Genomic DNA, 17,872 nt, shown 5'->3' with positions numbered 1-17,872 from the left:
ATTTTCGATGTAATAGAAAAAATAAATTAGTCGATTTTTTTGAATCAGTCTAATATATATAAAAAATAAATTGATGTTTGAGTGCAGCAATTTATAAAAATAGAGTAAAATAACAAAAAAATATTTTACTTTAAAGCCCAATTAATTTTTTACTTTGATACGCAGTCAGTAAAATTATAAATAATTGAATTAACTTGACACTAAATTTATAATTAATACTCTCGCTAATAATTAATCAGTCAAAGTGCAAAATTCTTGTGAACGTCACATAAAGTTGTTACTTCTTAAGATTTATTGCTGCGCTGCTTTCTCAAAATTTCATTAAAACTTCCATTTATATAAATAGTTTTTTTTTTTTTAAGATCTTCATATTTTATCAGCGGACATAAATAAAAAAATATAAAAAAATGAATTATCGAGTGATAGTTATAAAGGTGAGAAAAGTTGGACGTCTCGTAATAGAGAGACTGGACTCGGTCCGATGTGCCAAGTAAATAAAATATAATTTTATGAAGAACTAGTTTTTCTCAATACTCGATCTCGATAGAGAACAGTGACGTAAGAATGTCTTAGATGCACTTAAATTAATGGGTTCTATTAATTGCTGACTGAAAATACACCTCAGTTTAAAAATATTGATTGCTATTTATATAAAAAAATGGAATACTAAATTTTTAGTGTAAAAGTGTAACAAATTTTTTTCTTCTTTTACATTACAATGGAACCGACATTGACAATTGATGGAAGACTTCAAAGCATACCGATGGAAAAAAAGTTTGCGAGCATATTGTCAAATTCTTAACATTTTTCGTTCTTTTTTGGGATACTCATCATCATCACACAAAGAAGTACAAGCAATAACGAAAATAGAACCGATAGAGACACAAAAAAACTAAAGATAAAATATTCGAGACCCGTCTCTGCTGTGAATATTGTGAATGTCATAAATTGGGCGACTGAAACTGTTCTGGAATTACTAATAATTTTCGTTATAAAAATCATCGGAAATTTATTGCTGCACTGCAAAAAAATTGCTGAGTGAATGCGGATTTATCCAGAGCGGATCTGTGTTGTAATTTAATTCTCTTGGAGTGAAATCAACTCCTAAGGGAGTTTATTTTAATATTAACTCCAGATCGGAATTTTTTTATATATAGAAGCTCGGAATCGGAGTAAATGCGAACTTAAATAAAATTTAAATTACTGCGAAATCACTCCCCTGAAAAAACAAACTCCCTATTGACTCCATATAGAAAGTAATTTTTTCTAGAACTCCGGAAGTCAGAATCGGAGTGAATGTGGATTTAAATAAAATCCAGATCAGTCCAAAATCACTCCACTGGAAAAATAAACTCCCTATTGACTCCGTATAGAAAGTAATTTTTTCTAGAACTCCGGAAGTCGGAATCGGAGTGAATCTGGATTTAAATAAAATCCAGATCAGTCCAAAATCACTCCACTGGAAAAATAAACTCCCTATTGACTCCATATGGAAAGTTAAATTTTCTATAACTCCGGAAGTCAGAATCGGAGTGAATGTGGATTTAAATAAAATCCAGATCAGTCCAAAATCACTCCACTGGAAAAATAAACTCCCTACACGGAAAAAACAGTTCTGTAAAAATGACAGAAAAGTCTGTAAAATTTACAGATGTTTATCTGTAAATTGAATTATGTAATTTTTACAGAACCAAAAATGTAATTTTTACATTGTGAGTTCTGTGAACCTAAATCTGTAATTTTTACATTTTGAGGCTGTAAAAGTTACATAGTGAATTTGTGGAATTCACAGAAGTATTTATGTAAAAAATACAAAGCAAGTTATGCAAATACACTGTCAAAAATCCGGAGTTTTGTGTGCGAGTGTGTGTTTGCGTACATGTGCGTGTTTGCGTGCATGTGTGTGTTTAGGTGTGTGCAGGTGCTTGTTTGCGTGTGTGCAAATGTGTGGGTGTGTGCGTGTGTGCAAATGTGTGCGTGTGCGCAAATGTGTGCGTGTGTGCGTGTGTGCAAATGTGTGTGTGTGTGTGTGTGTGTGTGTGTGTGTGTGCAAATGTGTGTGTGTGTGTGTGTGTGCAAATGTGTGTGCGTGTGTGCAAATGTGTGTGTGCGTGTGTGCAAATGTGTGCGTGTGTGCAAATGTGTGAGTGTGTGCAAATGTGTACAAATTTGTGCGTGTGTGCGTGTGTGCAAATGTGTGAGTGTGTGCAAATGTGTGCAAATGTGTGCGTGTGTGTGCGTGTGTGCAAATGTGTGTGCGTGTGTGCGTGTGTGCGAATGTGTGCGTGTGTACAAATGTGTGTGCAAATGTGTGCGTGCACATTTGCACACACATTTGTACACACGCACACATTCGCACACACGCACACATTCGCACACACGCACACACGCACACACGCACAAATTTGTACACATTTGCACACACTCACACATTTGCACACACGCACACATTTGCACACACGCACACACACATTTGCACACACGCACACACATTTGCGCACACGCACCCATTTGCGCACATTTGCACACACGCACACATTTGCACACATGCACACACGCACGCAAACACACACTCGCACACAAAACTCCGGAACTCCGAGTGGCGGAGTGAATGCGGAGTTAATTCGGATTTAATTTCAATCCGAATTCACTCCAGATTCACTCCGGATTTTTTACAGTGTACTTATGTAGATTTTACATAAACTATAAGTAAATATTACATAAAGTAATATTGTATAATCTACAGAAAAAATATGTAATTTTTGCAGAATATTATCTGTTAATAGTACATTATGTTATTTATTAAAATAACATTTATGACTTTGTCAAAATAACATATTTTATCTGTAAATTTTACAAATAATGTCTTCAGTAAATTTTACAGATTTTTTTCTGTAACTTTTACAGAACTGTTTTTTCCGTGTATTGACTCCATATACAAAGTAATTTTTTCTAGAACTCCGGAAGTCGGAATCGGAGTGAATCTGGATTTAAATAAAATCCAGATCAGTCCAAAATCACTCCTGGGAAAATAAACTCCCTATTGACTCCGTACACGGAAAAAAATTAATCGTGAATGCAACATGATGCAGTCATGTTGCATTCACATGATTTGTCATGTTGCATTCACATGATAATCATGTTGCGGTAACATGAGAAAATCATGTGGCATTCACATGATTTGTCATGTTGCATTCACATGATAATCATGTTGCGGTAACATGAGAAAATCATGTGGCATTCACATGATTTGTCATGTTGCATTCACATGATAATCATGTTGCATTCACATGATAATCATGTTGCGGTAACATGAGAAAAATCATGTTGCATTCACATGATTTGTCATGTTGCATTCACATGATAATCATGTTGCGGTAACATGATTTGTCATGTTGCATTCACATGATTATCTCATGTTACCGCAACATGATTATCATGTGAATGCAACATGACAAATCATGTGAATGCAACATGATTTTTCTCATGTTACCGCAACATGATTATCATGTGAATGCAACATGACAAATCATGTGAATGCCACATGATTTTCTCATGTTACCGCAACATGATTATCATGTAGCCGAAACATGACAAATCATGTGAATTCAACATGATTTTCTCATGTTACCGCAACATGACTATCATGTGAATGCAACATGACAAATCATGTGAATGCAACATGATTTCATCATGTGAATGCAACATGACTGCATCATGTTGCATTCACGATTAATTTTTTTCCGTGTATATGAAATTATTTTTTTAACTCCAGAATTTCGAATCGGTGTAAATGCGGATTTAAATAAAATCCAGATCACATCGAATTCACTCCCGATTTTTTACAATGTGATGACAACAAAAACATTAATTATAATAATTTACTAAATTTATTTCATCATTTAATATTTAATTGTTTAATTATTATTATTAATTAATAATAACATTTATTGTAAATAAGTAGCACTTGTGTAAAATATATATTTATATTTGTGATATGACAGCTATCAAACCAAGTGAACTGGGTTATTTAAAAACATGTCATTCACAGTTGAAAAAATTAAAAACATTTATAAATACAAATCTCGTCAATGGATTACAACTGAATTGCACTCAATCAATGACAAAAATTTACGTCATACAAAAAAAAAATTTTATAAGCTTATTACCCTGAAAAAATTTTATTCTACTAAAAAAAGTTTATTATTCAACATTTAAAATTTTTTTACGACAATATTATAGAATAAATATTTATTATTTATGTATTCAAATTATCTATTTATTCTGACGGTGAAAAAAAATTCAGTCTGAAATGATCCGTAAAATTATGCGTCGAAAAAACGACGGATAACTAGAACATGAAGAGAAATAAAAAATGTATTTACATTAAAGTGATAAGGATAAACTTTTGAATGAATGATCTATCAATCTCTATTATGTTTGAGCAAAAAATCTGCAAGTTTAAAAACTTTTTAAATTAAAGACATTTTCGCGGGCTTTTCTGTGACATTTAACATGACGTCTTAGTAATTAACGACACATGGCTTAGAGATAATATGTCTTCAAATTAGTTTTTGATAAACTCTATGATGTATAGAGAGCTAACAGAGACATTGTTTACAAAAAGACAGGGGTGTTTTCTAGCCTGTAGAAACTCTCACTTTTCCCGCTGTTTGAATACGAGCTATATATCTATTAAATTTCCCAAATTGATCGTCGGTATTTCGTTACTCATGAATAAACTATAAATATACACATATATACTAGTAATTTATATACCACCCGGATTGCATACTACAATATACTCTGATTTCTTCGATACATTTACTGATTTTTGTATACCATTGCGTAGACTTTTCATGTAATAGTTCTCTGATAACAGTGACCATTAAATCTAATTCTACTGAAACAACCGACTGTATGTACGTCACAAAAATATTAATTTCGATATTTTTTATTCATCATCACACTAAAAAATCGGTCAATTCAAAGTGATCTGGATTTTATTTAAATCCGCATTCACTCCGATTCGAAATTTCGGAGTTTTTAAAAAAAATTACTTGGAATATGGAGTAAATAGGAAATTTATTTTTTCAAAGAAGTAATTTCGGAGTGATTTGGATTTTATTTAAAGCCGCATTCACTCCGATTCAGACTTCCGGAGTTTGATAAAAATCACTTCGCATATGGAGTAAATATGGAGTTTGATTTTGCAGTGGCTTGATTTGGGAGTAAACTGGATTTTATTTAAATCCGTATTCACTCCGATTCAGAATTTCGGAGTTTTTAAAAAAAATTACTTGGAATATGGAGTAAATAGGAAATTTATTTTTTTAAAGGAGTAATTTCTGAGTTAACTAGATTTTATTTAAATCCACATTCACTCCAATTCAGACTTCCGGAGTTTGATAAAAATCACTTAGCATATGGAGTAAATATGGAGTTTAATTTTGCAGCGGAGTGATTTTGGAGTAAACTGGATTTTATTTAAATTCGTATTTACTCCGATTCAGAATTTCGGAGTTTTTCAAAAAAATTACTTGGAATATGGAGTAAATAGGAAATTTATCTTTTCAAAGAAGTAATTTCGGAGTGATTTGGATTTTATTTAAAGCCGCATTCACTCCAATTCAGACTTCCGGAGTTTAATAAAAATCACTTCGCATATGGAGTAAATATGGAGTTTGATTTTGCAGCGGAGTGATTTTGGAGTAAACTGGATTTATTTAAATCCGTATTCACTCCGATTCAGAATTTCGGAGTTTTTAAAAAAAATTACTTGGAATCTGGAGTAAATAGGAAATTTATTTTTTCAAAGGAGTAGTTTCGGAGTTAATTAGATTTTATTTAAATCCACATTCACTCCAATTCAGACTTCTGAAATTGTAGAAAAAATCCATTCGCATATGGAGTAAATAGTGGATTTGTTTTTTCAAAGTAGTAATTTCAGATTGATTTGGATTTTATTTACGCCGCATTTACTCCGATTCAGAATTTTAATACTCAAATAAACTCCCTTCGGAGTAAATTTTACTCCAAACCAGAGTTTCGCTTTTAAAATAAACTCTTCTTCGGAGTAAATTTCACCCCAAGAGAATTAAATAAATAAACAGTCACCCGATCCGCATTACTCCGGATTTACTCCGCTAGTATTTTAGAGTGTAAATAATCTATTGTCATATTTAAATACTACACATAGATAATTATAAAATTTATCAGCATGGAGATAGATATCGATATATAAATTTCTCTAAATTGAAAGTAATACAATAATTTAAATGAAAATAATATTATCTGATAATGTATTAAACACATAATGTTATCTGTGTAAAATAAATAGATAAATCAATAAACTTTATATAATGTTTTGCCGTAACAACCATTTAATGTAATCGTAATTCTCAAGAGTAATTATCTTGATAGTACTAATGATGTTTGAATTTGTATCTGTGGCATATATACCGTTTCCCTTGACACATGAGAAAGCTCGTAATATCCGGTTAAAATAATTACATTTTAAATTAACTGATAACATTTCCATATGTTTATTTTACTCTGATGTGTACTCAAGATTATTTGCGTCAGTAATGTATTAAAAAACAAAAAAATACTAAAACTTTTTAAGTAGAAAAAAAAATTCACTAAAACAGGATTTTATTTCAATCCGCATTCACTTCGATCCAGAATTTAAATATTAAAATAAATTTCCCTTTGATAAAAATTTCGCTGACGAAATTTTCCGAATAAAAAATTATCCACTGCGGATTTAATTCACGTTCACTCCGAAAATTTTTTACTGTTCGCAACAATAAATAATTAATTTTACTTCACATCAGGGATTTTATTGATTGAATTTTTTAGTTTTTTATTGGAATTTTATTAATTAAATAACACGCGCCCTATCAGTTTAAATTTATTTTCACGCCTCGATTTTTATATAAAATAAATATTTGCACAAAAAAGCTCTGCAATATGTGAATATTATCAAATAGCGTAAACGCACCAATAGATGGACGGTTAAGCAGACTCTCATATTTTTTAATCGAAATAAAGCAATAAAATATAAATAAGTTGTAATAAAATGAATTATACTCAAGCAAAAATGTTTAATTAACTAGAAAAAAATAATTAAAACTTTGTATAACGTATTGGTTGATTACAAAAAAGGAAAATTTAAGAAAAAGTCCAAATCCCCAGTAGATGGACGAAATCTCCAATAGATTGACAGCCAATACCAGTAGATGAACGCTTCTTCCAAATGATATTTTCGTCTTCTTATATACACGGAAAAAACAGTTCTGCAAAAGTTACAGAAAAAAATCTGTAAAATTTACTGATGATATTATTTGTAACATTACCAGATAAAATATGTTATTTTTACAAATTCATAAATGTTATTTTTATAGATAGCACAATGTAGTACTAGCAGATAAGATTCTGCAAAAATTACATATTTTTTCTGTAGATTATACATTATTACTTTATGTAATATTTACTTATAGTTCATGTGAAATCTACGTGAGTATATTGTTAACGTTGCAAAATCGTTTTGTAATTTTGAAGTTTGTTTTTTAAAAAAAATTTTGAATATTTCAGAATTTTTCACTTCAGTTTTAAGTTTTAGAACAAATTTTTGAAAAAAATTTTAGATATTTTAAACATTTTTTTCGAAAATTCAAACATATCTTGCTCTGTATTTTTTACATAAATACTTCTTTGAATTTTACAACTTCACTATATATTTTTTACAGCCTCAAAATGTAAAAATTACAGATTTAGGTTTACAGAACTCACAATGTAAAAGTTACATTTTTGGTTCTGTAAAAATTACATAATTTAATTGACAGAGAAACATCTGTCAATTTTACAGACTTTTCTGTAACTTTTACAGAACTGTTTTTTCCGAGTAGGGGAGGATGGGACAGAGCGGCCCCCCTAAGCCAATTATTACTTTTTGTGGCTTTCAACCATAAGATCACTTTACTTTTGTCCTATTTCGAACAAATTTATGGACATTTTGCCAAAATTCTGAAAAAAAAAAATTTTTGTTTGTGGGACAGAGCGGCCCCCCTCCAAAAAATGATAAAAATTTTTTTTTTTTCGTTTTTTTTTTTTTTAAATTGTTTTCATCATCAAGAATGTATTTCTTTCTCTTGACAACTATTTTTGGTTTTATATTACTCGAAAAAAATTTTTTAAGGTGTAATAAATCGTTCACTCTCGATTACCTTAATTACTAATTGTTATTTAATAAAAAAAAAAAACAATTCTATAGTTTTACTTTATTTCAAAAATTTATCAACTAAAAAAAATTTTATTTTTATAAATTTTTAGTGACCAAATTTGCCTCTTACATAGAGAAGCGGCCGAAAAATATGAAAAAATAATTTTTTCGGAAGTTTCGGCTGGTCCATTTTGCCCCAGGTGTTATGCGTAGGGCTAGAAATGTGGAATTATAATAATTTTTTTTTAATTTGACGATAAAAATATGAAAAAATCACTTTTTCAAAATTTTGGGCTTGTCCATTTTGCCCCAAATGTCATGCGTAGGGGTAAAAATGCGCAAACATATCGGATTTATAGTAATTAGGCGAAAAAAAAAAAAAATTTTTTTTGATCAAAATTTCAGAGGGGCCGCTCTGCCCCACCCTCCCCTATTTTTACTAAACGTAAAGACATTTTGTGAAATTGATATATTTTTAACGTAATATATGAAGATGATTATCGCGTTTCGCGTATCATTCATCGGCAATAAAAACTAAACTTTGAGTTGCCGGAATAGCAAACGATTTTTGACGTATCATAATAAATAACGAGGGATTAAATAGATTGATGGTGTCCAAAACTAACAGTCGGACAGGTTGATAGACTTGAGAGATCACTGAATCGCGAGCAATATAGTCCGAGTTTCTCACTAACGGAAGCATTCACGATTGGTTGGTTCTCGTGCTTCCCTAGATGCTCATCTGCCGGGATTTCCGATCACATTAAAAGTTGCAGAAAATTTACAGCGCCCGCAGTTTGAATCACTTCCTTGTGTACATAAACTACAGCGGAACTGTTTGCGATCTTTAATGAACTTGACGCCGCCAGTTTTATCATCTTTAATGTTAATTCACCATTTTTACTCATCAGAGATTATTTTAATTTCAACCAGTCTGTAAATACGGTTCTACTATCGTTTGAAAACTTAGTTTTTGTATTCTCCTGCTGACTCTGCACGAAGAAAAATGGACTTGAAATGTTGGAATTTTTAGTATGCTGTCGAGGAAACGAAACAGGAAATTAAGTCATCAAAAAATTATCATACTGCACTATAATTATTGTGAACCTCTAGAAAATTTTTGTTCTCTACGATATTTCCTATTTTAGATAAATAATTTCCTTGACAATTTATCAGTCCACTAAAAAATTTTCAGAGTAAACGCGGATTAAATCCGGAGTGAATGCGAAGCGGATGACTGCATATTTATTTTATCCCCTCGAAATTAAATTTACTACGGAGGGGAGTTGGTTTCAATATTAAAACTCCGAATCGGAGTGAATGCGGATTCAAATAAAATCCAGTTTACTCCAAAATTACTCCGCTGCAAAATCAAACTCCATATTTACTCCATATGCGGAGTGATTTTTTATCAAACTCCGGAATTGGAGTAAATGCGGATTTTTAAAAAATCTAGATCATTCTGAAATCACTCCGCCTGAGTAAACTTTCTATTTACTCATATGCGGAGTATTTTTTTTTGTAAAAACTCCGATACCGGAGTAAATATGAAGTGGATGACTTTTTATTGACTTGATTTCCTCGGAGTAAAATTCACTCCAAAAGGGAGTTTGTTTTAATATCGAAACTCTGGTTCGGAGTAAAATTCACTTCGATATGAAATTTATCTCAATATTAAAACTCCGAATCGGAGTGAATGCGGATTTAAATAAAATTCCGTTTACTCCAAAATTACTCCGCTGCAAAACCAAACTCCATATTTACTCCATATGCGGAGTGATTTTTTATCAAACTCCGGAATCCCGAATTGCCGTGAATGCGGATTTAAACAGAACCTAGATCACTCCGCCTGAGTAAACTTCCTATTTACTCATATGCGGAGTATTTTTTTTTGTAAAAACTCCGAAACCGGAGTAAATATGAAGTGGATGACTGTATATTTATTTAATCCCCTTGGAGTAAAATTTACTACGAAGAGGAGTTGATTTTAATGTTGAAACTTCGAATCGGAGTGAATGCGGATTTAAATAAAATCCAGTTTACTCCAAAATTACTCCGCTGCAAAACCAAACTCCATATTTACTCCATATACGAAGCGATTTTTATCAAACTCCGGAATTCCGAATTGCCGTGAATGCGGATTTAAACAAAATCTAAATCCCTCCGCCTGTGAAAACTCCATATTTACTCCACATGCGGAGTAATTTTTTATCAAACTCCAGAATTTTGAATTTGAGTGAATTCTCATTCAATAAAATATTCACTTTTATAAATATCCTGAATTATAATTGTGGAGTTCGAAGTTGAAATCACGTACCATAACTTAATTCCTCTGAAATAGTACTTCTAGTCCCAGATGTTTGAAATACTAGAATACATATCACGATATACGTATGATAATAATTGTCCAATGAAACCAGTCAAGTTTACAGATGATCTAGACATCCCATCCACTGGAAGGACAATATCCATAAATTAATTTCTCAGCTGGACCCAGATCCTACAATAGACTACAGAACCAGTGCATCTTCAAAGATAATTAAACGGATGAAGCAATATCACTGTTTTCACACCCGTATGTGCCAAATAATTAAATAAATATTTTCCTAGATCAATATAATTTAAATTACATATTTTAGTTATTTTTTCGACCCTTTGAAATTAAACTTCCCAGTTCTCATAATAACTAATTAATTATATTTCATAAATATTTATATTAATTTATATTCACCCTCGAGGATATTGACTTTTAATGCGGTAATGTTTTAGCATAAAACATTTATAATTATATAATAAATATGTACATACCTTAGCAAATGTATCAAAAAATAATCTTCGAGGCATCGATTGTTTTCAGTCTCCATAATAGAACACAAGTTTAATTTATCTTCAAGTATTTATGCGATCACTAGGTAACGCGTACTAATGGCGGGCACTATGGGCACTAATAACTTAATTTTTAAATTTCACTTTTCTAATTACGTCACTCGAGTCATAAAAATTTACCGAAAAAATTTAAAAAATTTAAAAATTCTATCGTTACAGCCTGGAATTAACACTAATTAATTTTTCCGAACCGGTAATTACACTTTTTTTTCACGTCACTTGCATTGAAACTTCAATGCCACTTTATCCAAACAAAGAAAGCCAACTTCAAAGCAGTGCAATTTAAATGATGAGCGTGAATGTAGCAGACATGAGACAGTTTATAAATTTTAAATATGAATGACACTGAAGTTAGCAGACGTCAAAGAATTTTTGGATTTTTTAAAAAACGATAAATTATAAAAAAAATATATTTAAAAAAATTGCACTTACAGTTTTTTAAATTTTCTACATGTGCATTTTTCAGTTTTTTTTTTTTCTTCAAATTTAATTCTTCAAAAAAAAATCAAAAAATTTTTAATTGTCTGCTAACTTCAGGATCGTAAATATGACAATAAAGTTAGCAGATTTAAAAATTTTTGGATTTTTTTTTTCAACAAATCAATCACAAAAAAATAAAAAATAAAAATATGCACACGTAGGAAATTAAAAAAAAAACAGGTGCAATTTTTTCAAATTTTTTTTTTTTTAATTTGCTGTTTAAAATAAAATCAAAAAATTATTAGACGTCTGCTAACTTCAGTATCATAAATATATAAATCAAAATAATGAAATTTAAAAAAATGCGCGTACTGATTTTTGGTTCATCTAAACACGCATTTTTTTATTTTTACTCTACATACATTTTATTTATTTATTCAAAAATTTTAAAAATTCCCACTTGTCAGTTACTTCACACTCATTAGTAAAGTTAGCGGACATCTGACAATTTTTTAAATTTTGAAATAATAAATAAAAATATTTATAAAATAAAAATACAAAAATGCATATTGAGAGAATTCAAAACTGAGTACCGGCATTTTTTTGAATTTTATTATTTGGATTCTTTAATTTTTTTATGTGGAATTAAAAAATTGTCTACGACATTTACACTCACGCACTTCAATTACCCTGAAGTTAACAGACGATTAACGATTCTCGGATTTTTTTCGACAAATCGATTCCAAAAATTTTTAAACATCGACTAACTTCAGTATCTCGCAATAGTGGGTCGAAAATTATCGATTTCTTCCTTCTGCCCACTAAATCAGTTCCCAACTTCATTTCGATCTTTTAAAAAATCAATTTTTTTTATTTTTACCTCAGAATTCTAACCAAGTCGTTGGTAAAATTCCAAGATGTGATGCCGCTTTTAAATTATCTCGTTTTCGCTGACTTCAGACATTAATCGTTTCAATGCAGGTAATTATGAAAAACCGTTCTAACCTAATTTTTAAATTTTTCTTTTCTTTACTTCACTAATCGATTGTTAACACGGAAATTTTTACTCCGAAAAATTGTGCATGACAAACTTTTTCAAATATTTAAATTGCACTTTTTGTATGATGGCAGCACTTGCTTTCGGCTCAAGCAAACAAAATTACTCTCTATACAAATTTTATTAAAATTAATGTCAGGTATAAAATCGAAGCTAGTAATTAACAAAATCTTTTAATTACTTTTATAATACCCGTAATAATTAAATTAATTAAAAAATTGAATTTGGCGGTAAAAATTTTCGTAATTTAAAAAACCGAAAACTGAAGAAATCTAAAAAATTCAGGAAAGTCGAATTTTGATGAAAATTATTTAAAATCAGACGTTTAATTTTGAAAAATGCGTAAATTTTTCAAAAAATTTTTTTATTTAAAATATTGACAACTCATATTTCTGATACGTAACAAAAAGGTAATTTACAAAAATTTTATAATTAAATAATTAAACAAAAAAACTACACTCGGATCGAAAAACTCACATTTTAAAAGTTTTCTTATTGAAAATTTGAATATTTTTAAATTCTTATTATTTACAATTATAAATAATTGCATAAGCTCTACAATGAAATAAAAAATAAATCCTGGATTAATAACAGAGACTGTAGTCGCGAGTAATAATTAAATAATAAATTGACAGCCGGGTAGTTTATGTATCGGATTGCAGGAAGTAAAAAAAGCGATACTGTGATGGTGACTCGGTTGGTCTGATATAAAAATAACTGAGCGTTAATTATATCTATAATAACATTTAAAAAATATATAAGGCATCTGTAATTTACAAGAAAAGATTTACTGACGTGAAATGACAAGAGAAAATATTACGTCAAAGAAAAAATATAAAAATATCAATAAATTTATAGGAGGTAATTAAAGAATTCTGCGTGGGTGCTTTTATGAGATTTCCAATAAAAAAAAGTCGAGCTTGTTAGCTTTCTTTTTCATTCTCTTCCTCATAAAAAACTATATTCGTTTTAATTTTCCCGCGGAATATTAATTTTAAATTTATTTAATTTCAATATATAATTAACTGCGCATAATGTCAGTCAATTAAATCAATGAAAAAAAAAGTGATGATGATGAAAAAGCTTTTTAGAGAGGCGTAAATTTATGTGAGATATCGGAATTGAAAAGGTAACTGGCAGAATCGATTCTTCGTCAAACCACGATCGACCCTTATGATAGAAAGCGTCTGAAAGCTCTTTGTTCGGTTATAAATTGAATGGAGCTTATCACTGAAATCTGACTGGCAAACGGTATAAACTAACACGTTCTTGCGCCCTAGAGCATACAACGTTAACGTTAATAATGATACCAAAGAGCTTAAAAGGTAAAGCCTGTCAATGAAGGAGCTTTATGAGAAGCGATTTTGCCGGAAGTTGGTACAATGTGAGCTTACTTTAGGTTTTATCTGCTACCACACAAAGTCTTGAGTGTTGCCAGCATTTAATCACTACACAGAAAAACTATTTCCTGGCGCTAAAAAAATTTTAAACTACGAATCTAAGATTAAAATTTATGATTCTGAAGTTAGCCGACGTCTACTAATTTTTGGATTTTTTTTATGCAATAAATTATAAAATAAAAAATATTTGAAAAAATTGCACCTGTAGTTTTTTAAATTTTCTACGTGTGCATATTTTTAGTTTTTGTTTTTTTATAATTGATTTGTTGGAAAAAAAAACCCGAAAATTTTTAATTGTCTGCTAACGTCAGGATCATTAAAATTTATGATTCTGACGTTAGCCGACGTCTACTAATTTTTGGATTTTTTTTTATGCAATAAATTATAAAAAAAAAATATTTGAAAAAATTGCACCTGTAGTATTTTAAATTTTCTACATGTGCATATTTTTAGTTTTTGTTTTTTTATAATTGATTTGTTGGAAAAAAAGTACGAAAATTTTCAATTGTCTGCTAACTTCAGGATCATTAAAATTTATGATTCTGACGTTAGCCGACGTCTACTAATTTTTGGATTTTTTTTTATGCAATAAATTATAAAAAAAAAATATTTGAAGAAATTGCACCTGCAGTTTTTTAAATTCTCTACATGTGCATATTTTTAGTTTTTGTTTTTTTGTTGAAAAAAAAAAACCAAAAATTTTTAATTGTCTCCTAACTTCAGAATCATTCAAATTTTATTTGGACTAGAAAACATTTTCATGGAGCAAAAAAAAATTTTCTTGGGCGAAAAAAAAGTTATTGTGCCAACAAAATTTTTTTTAGTCTTAAGAAAATTTTTTCTTGCCCAAGAAAATTTTGGTTTTCGATTTGTGATGCAAAAAATTGGGGCAGGTGAAAATTTTCTTCGGTGATTAAAATTTTTTCGCCAAGAAATATTTTTTTCTGTGTATCATATTCATATATAATATAAATTATAAAAACATAAACGTTGATTAATTATTACGAAAAACTCACAATTAATTAACTCTTAATTAAATATAATAATAATAATGATAATTATTATTATTATTATAAATTATAAATTGTGAGTTTTTAAATTACTAGACATTGAACAAACACGACATAAAAAACAATTATAAAAAAAAATCACTTGGCACGATGAATTAATCGCGGCTCAACCAAATGAACAGAATTTAAATTTATCAGCTCGTTGTTAACTTCGACTTTATTTTCGTCACCATTATTGTCGGACGGTAGCGTAAATTTACCCTCTGGAGTTTTTATTTGGTCGTGTCCATCTGAAATTATCAATTTAATTACTCAATTAATTAATAAAAATTTAAATACTTAATAAATAAATTAATTACCGATTATTTTGAACATGTAGTCATCGGAGTTATGATCTCGGGCGCAAACTTTGGCGATAATATACCCAGAGACTGTTGGAGAATAATCTTCCCCGATTTTCAAAGTCTGTTGATGATAGAACATATATTTTAGTATATAATTATATTTAATATATGATATTGTTGTTAAATACTTACGCGGAATGCAACGACGTCATCAATTTCAAATCCCGCGCCAGGAACGACGGGATAGTCAAGCGGATTTACTTTTGAAAAATCAATATCCGATGATCCATTGCTTAGATTTTCGGGTAAACTGACCGGCGGAGATGCTGGAGATGTCTCCATCTTTACATTATTATTTTTTCCGGGTCCACGAGACTGAGACACACGCGAGACATTTGACGTATGAGAAATTTCCGAATTAGATCTCACTCTTTTGCTGGAGTAGGTAACGGGAACGGGATTATTTTTTAAACTGAGCAACGTTGATAAAGATGCAGCTTCATTCGAACGAACAGTTGGTTTTGTACGGGCGGGTATTCCATTTCCTTTCTTGTCATTCGTCACTTGAAGATTTTCATCGTCTGAATTAAATTTTAAATGCTTCGGTGTTAATTTTTCATTGTTTATTTTAATCCCATTTGTTCCATTAGAAAATCCATTTTGCTGACAAATTTTACTTTCCATTCCCTCTTCTTTTTCCAGGGTATTTTTATTTTTTTTATGACGAGGTCGGACTCTTTTGCGTTTTTTCTTCGGAACCGTACTTGGAGAGTTGACATTTTTAATGTCAGTATCGACATTATTTTCTGATATTGAATTGTCAAAGACTTCGACTTCAGTATTATCGGATTCTTCTGACTGATGCGGCGATTCAGGTTCTAAAATAAATTTCGAAAATTTTAGTATTCAAAAATCTTTAAATATTTCATTTCTAAAATTTAAAAATTTTCTTGCATACATAAAAAGCTTTTTTTGGCGCGAGAAATATTTTGAATTATGAATCAAAGACTAAAATTTTTTATGATCCTGAAGTTAGCAGACAATTAGTAATTTTCAAAATTTTTTTTCAACAAAGAAATTACAAAAAAATCAAAAACTAAAAATATGCATATGTAGAAAATTTTTAAATCTACAGGTGCAATTTTTTCAAAAATTTTTTTTTTCATAATTTATTGTTTGAAAAAAAATCCAAAAATTATTAGACGTCGGCTAACTTCAGAATCGTAAATTTTTTTAGGACTGGAAAAACTTTAATGGTGCAAAAATTTTTTTATATATCAAATAATTATTTATTGACTTAAATATGACAGAGCGACCGGTTCTGGAAACTTCAAGTACTTTTCTGAGGATTAAAAATTTTTGATAAGATAATTTATACGATATGTAAAAACACGACAGATGTTTCTATCAATTAAAAGATATTTTAATCAAACATTACAGTAACAATATTCTTATATTCTTCATATATCTCAATAAATTACAAAATTTCCTGATACTTAAAGTAGCCGTCACCTGGAAAGTTTTTACCTGCAGTTGTCATAAAATTTTTTTTTAATTCTCCTGTCAGTTATTTCGTTTATTAAAAATAATAAAATTTTTTTAACGTCTGCTGCTTTCAGTGTCATAAAATTTTCACAACTGGAGTAACATCCAGTCAGTACTTGTATTCAAATTTTAAAAAATGGGTGTGAATGTAGCAGTCATCAGACAAATTTAAAACTAAAAATAAATAGAGTAAATAATTTTAAAAAATGCACTTATCAATTTCAAAATTTTATAAGCGCGCATTTTTAAAAAAATTAATTTTCTCAATTATTTACTTTACTAATAATTTTAAATTTGTCCTACATTCAAATTCATAAAAAAAAAATGCCGCGTAATTTAAAAATTTTTAAATTCTAGATTACAAAAAAAATTTTTTACTTGACGGTTCAACTTTGCTGGGAAGAGTCACTGTCCTACTTGGTGCTGGAGCATCAATTGACAATCCAGGGCATCCAGGGATAACTCTACGTCACAATAAAAGTAAATAAATAAATAAATAAATAAAATTAAAAAATAAAAATAATAAACTTACGTGATAACATCATTCGGCTGAATAATTCTGATATCTTCAACGAAAGGTAAGAAAATATTATTCTCCGTAATGAGGTAAAACGAATCCACAATTCCAAAAGTATTTGCGATTTTAGAGTGCAATTGCATGACATTATTTATTGCTGACGTGTCAACGTAAACGAAACTCAATTTTCTGGCATCGTTATAAAATTTCGATAAATTTAATTTAAGCCGAAAGTTTGTTGAACTCGCCATTGTTTACTCGGTAATTTATTGTTGCTGTCGCCGATTGTTTGATCTTTTGTTTTAATTTTTAGGTTAAAATATTTAAACGCCGGTGAAAAATACGCAGTTGTTTTTTTTTTTTTTTACCAAACAGAGATAAAATTTTTTCGGGGAAATTTAAATTTCGTTACCGACCGCTGGAAACTAGAGTATATTTTTATGGATATATATAAATATAAAATATATAT

General features: G+C 29.7%; 2 protein-coding genes across 3 annotated transcripts in view; both read right to left on the bottom strand.

Moving 5' to 3' along the window:
• LOC130665298 (somatostatin receptor type 2-like) overlaps positions 1-11,452 on the bottom strand; it is a 76,971-nt gene extending 65,519 nt beyond the window's left edge. For both annotated transcript variants that reach the window (XM_057465624.1, XM_057465626.1), the window contains exon 1: positions 11,033-11,452. The gene's annotated coding sequence lies outside the window, so the exon portion shown is untranslated. The remainder of the gene's footprint in view (positions 1-11,032) is intronic.
• A 2,207-nt stretch (positions 11,453-13,659) lies between these two features.
• LOC130664475 (uncharacterized) lies at positions 13,660-17,771 on the bottom strand. The gene is made up of 5 exons (XM_057464410.1): positions 17,419-17,771; positions 17,265-17,350; positions 15,534-16,219; positions 15,357-15,462; positions 13,660-15,287 (listed from the first exon to the last, which is right to left on the bottom strand). Exons 1-5 carry the CDS (start codon positions 17,652-17,654, stop codon positions 15,136-15,138), a joined length of 1,266 nt encoding a protein of 421 aa, XP_057320393.1. The 5' UTR covers positions 17,655-17,771; the 3' UTR covers positions 13,660-15,135.
• Between the last annotated feature and the right edge of the window lie 101 nt (positions 17,772-17,872).

Source organism: Microplitis mediator, chromosome 3 (assembly GCF_029852145.1).
Source record: "Microplitis mediator isolate UGA2020A chromosome 3, iyMicMedi2.1, whole genome shotgun sequence".
Lineage (NCBI taxonomy): Eukaryota > Metazoa > Arthropoda > Insecta > Hymenoptera > Braconidae > Microplitis > Microplitis mediator.
Note: the sequence above shows the minus strand (reverse complement) of the source record. Positions and strands in the feature narration are given on the sequence as shown.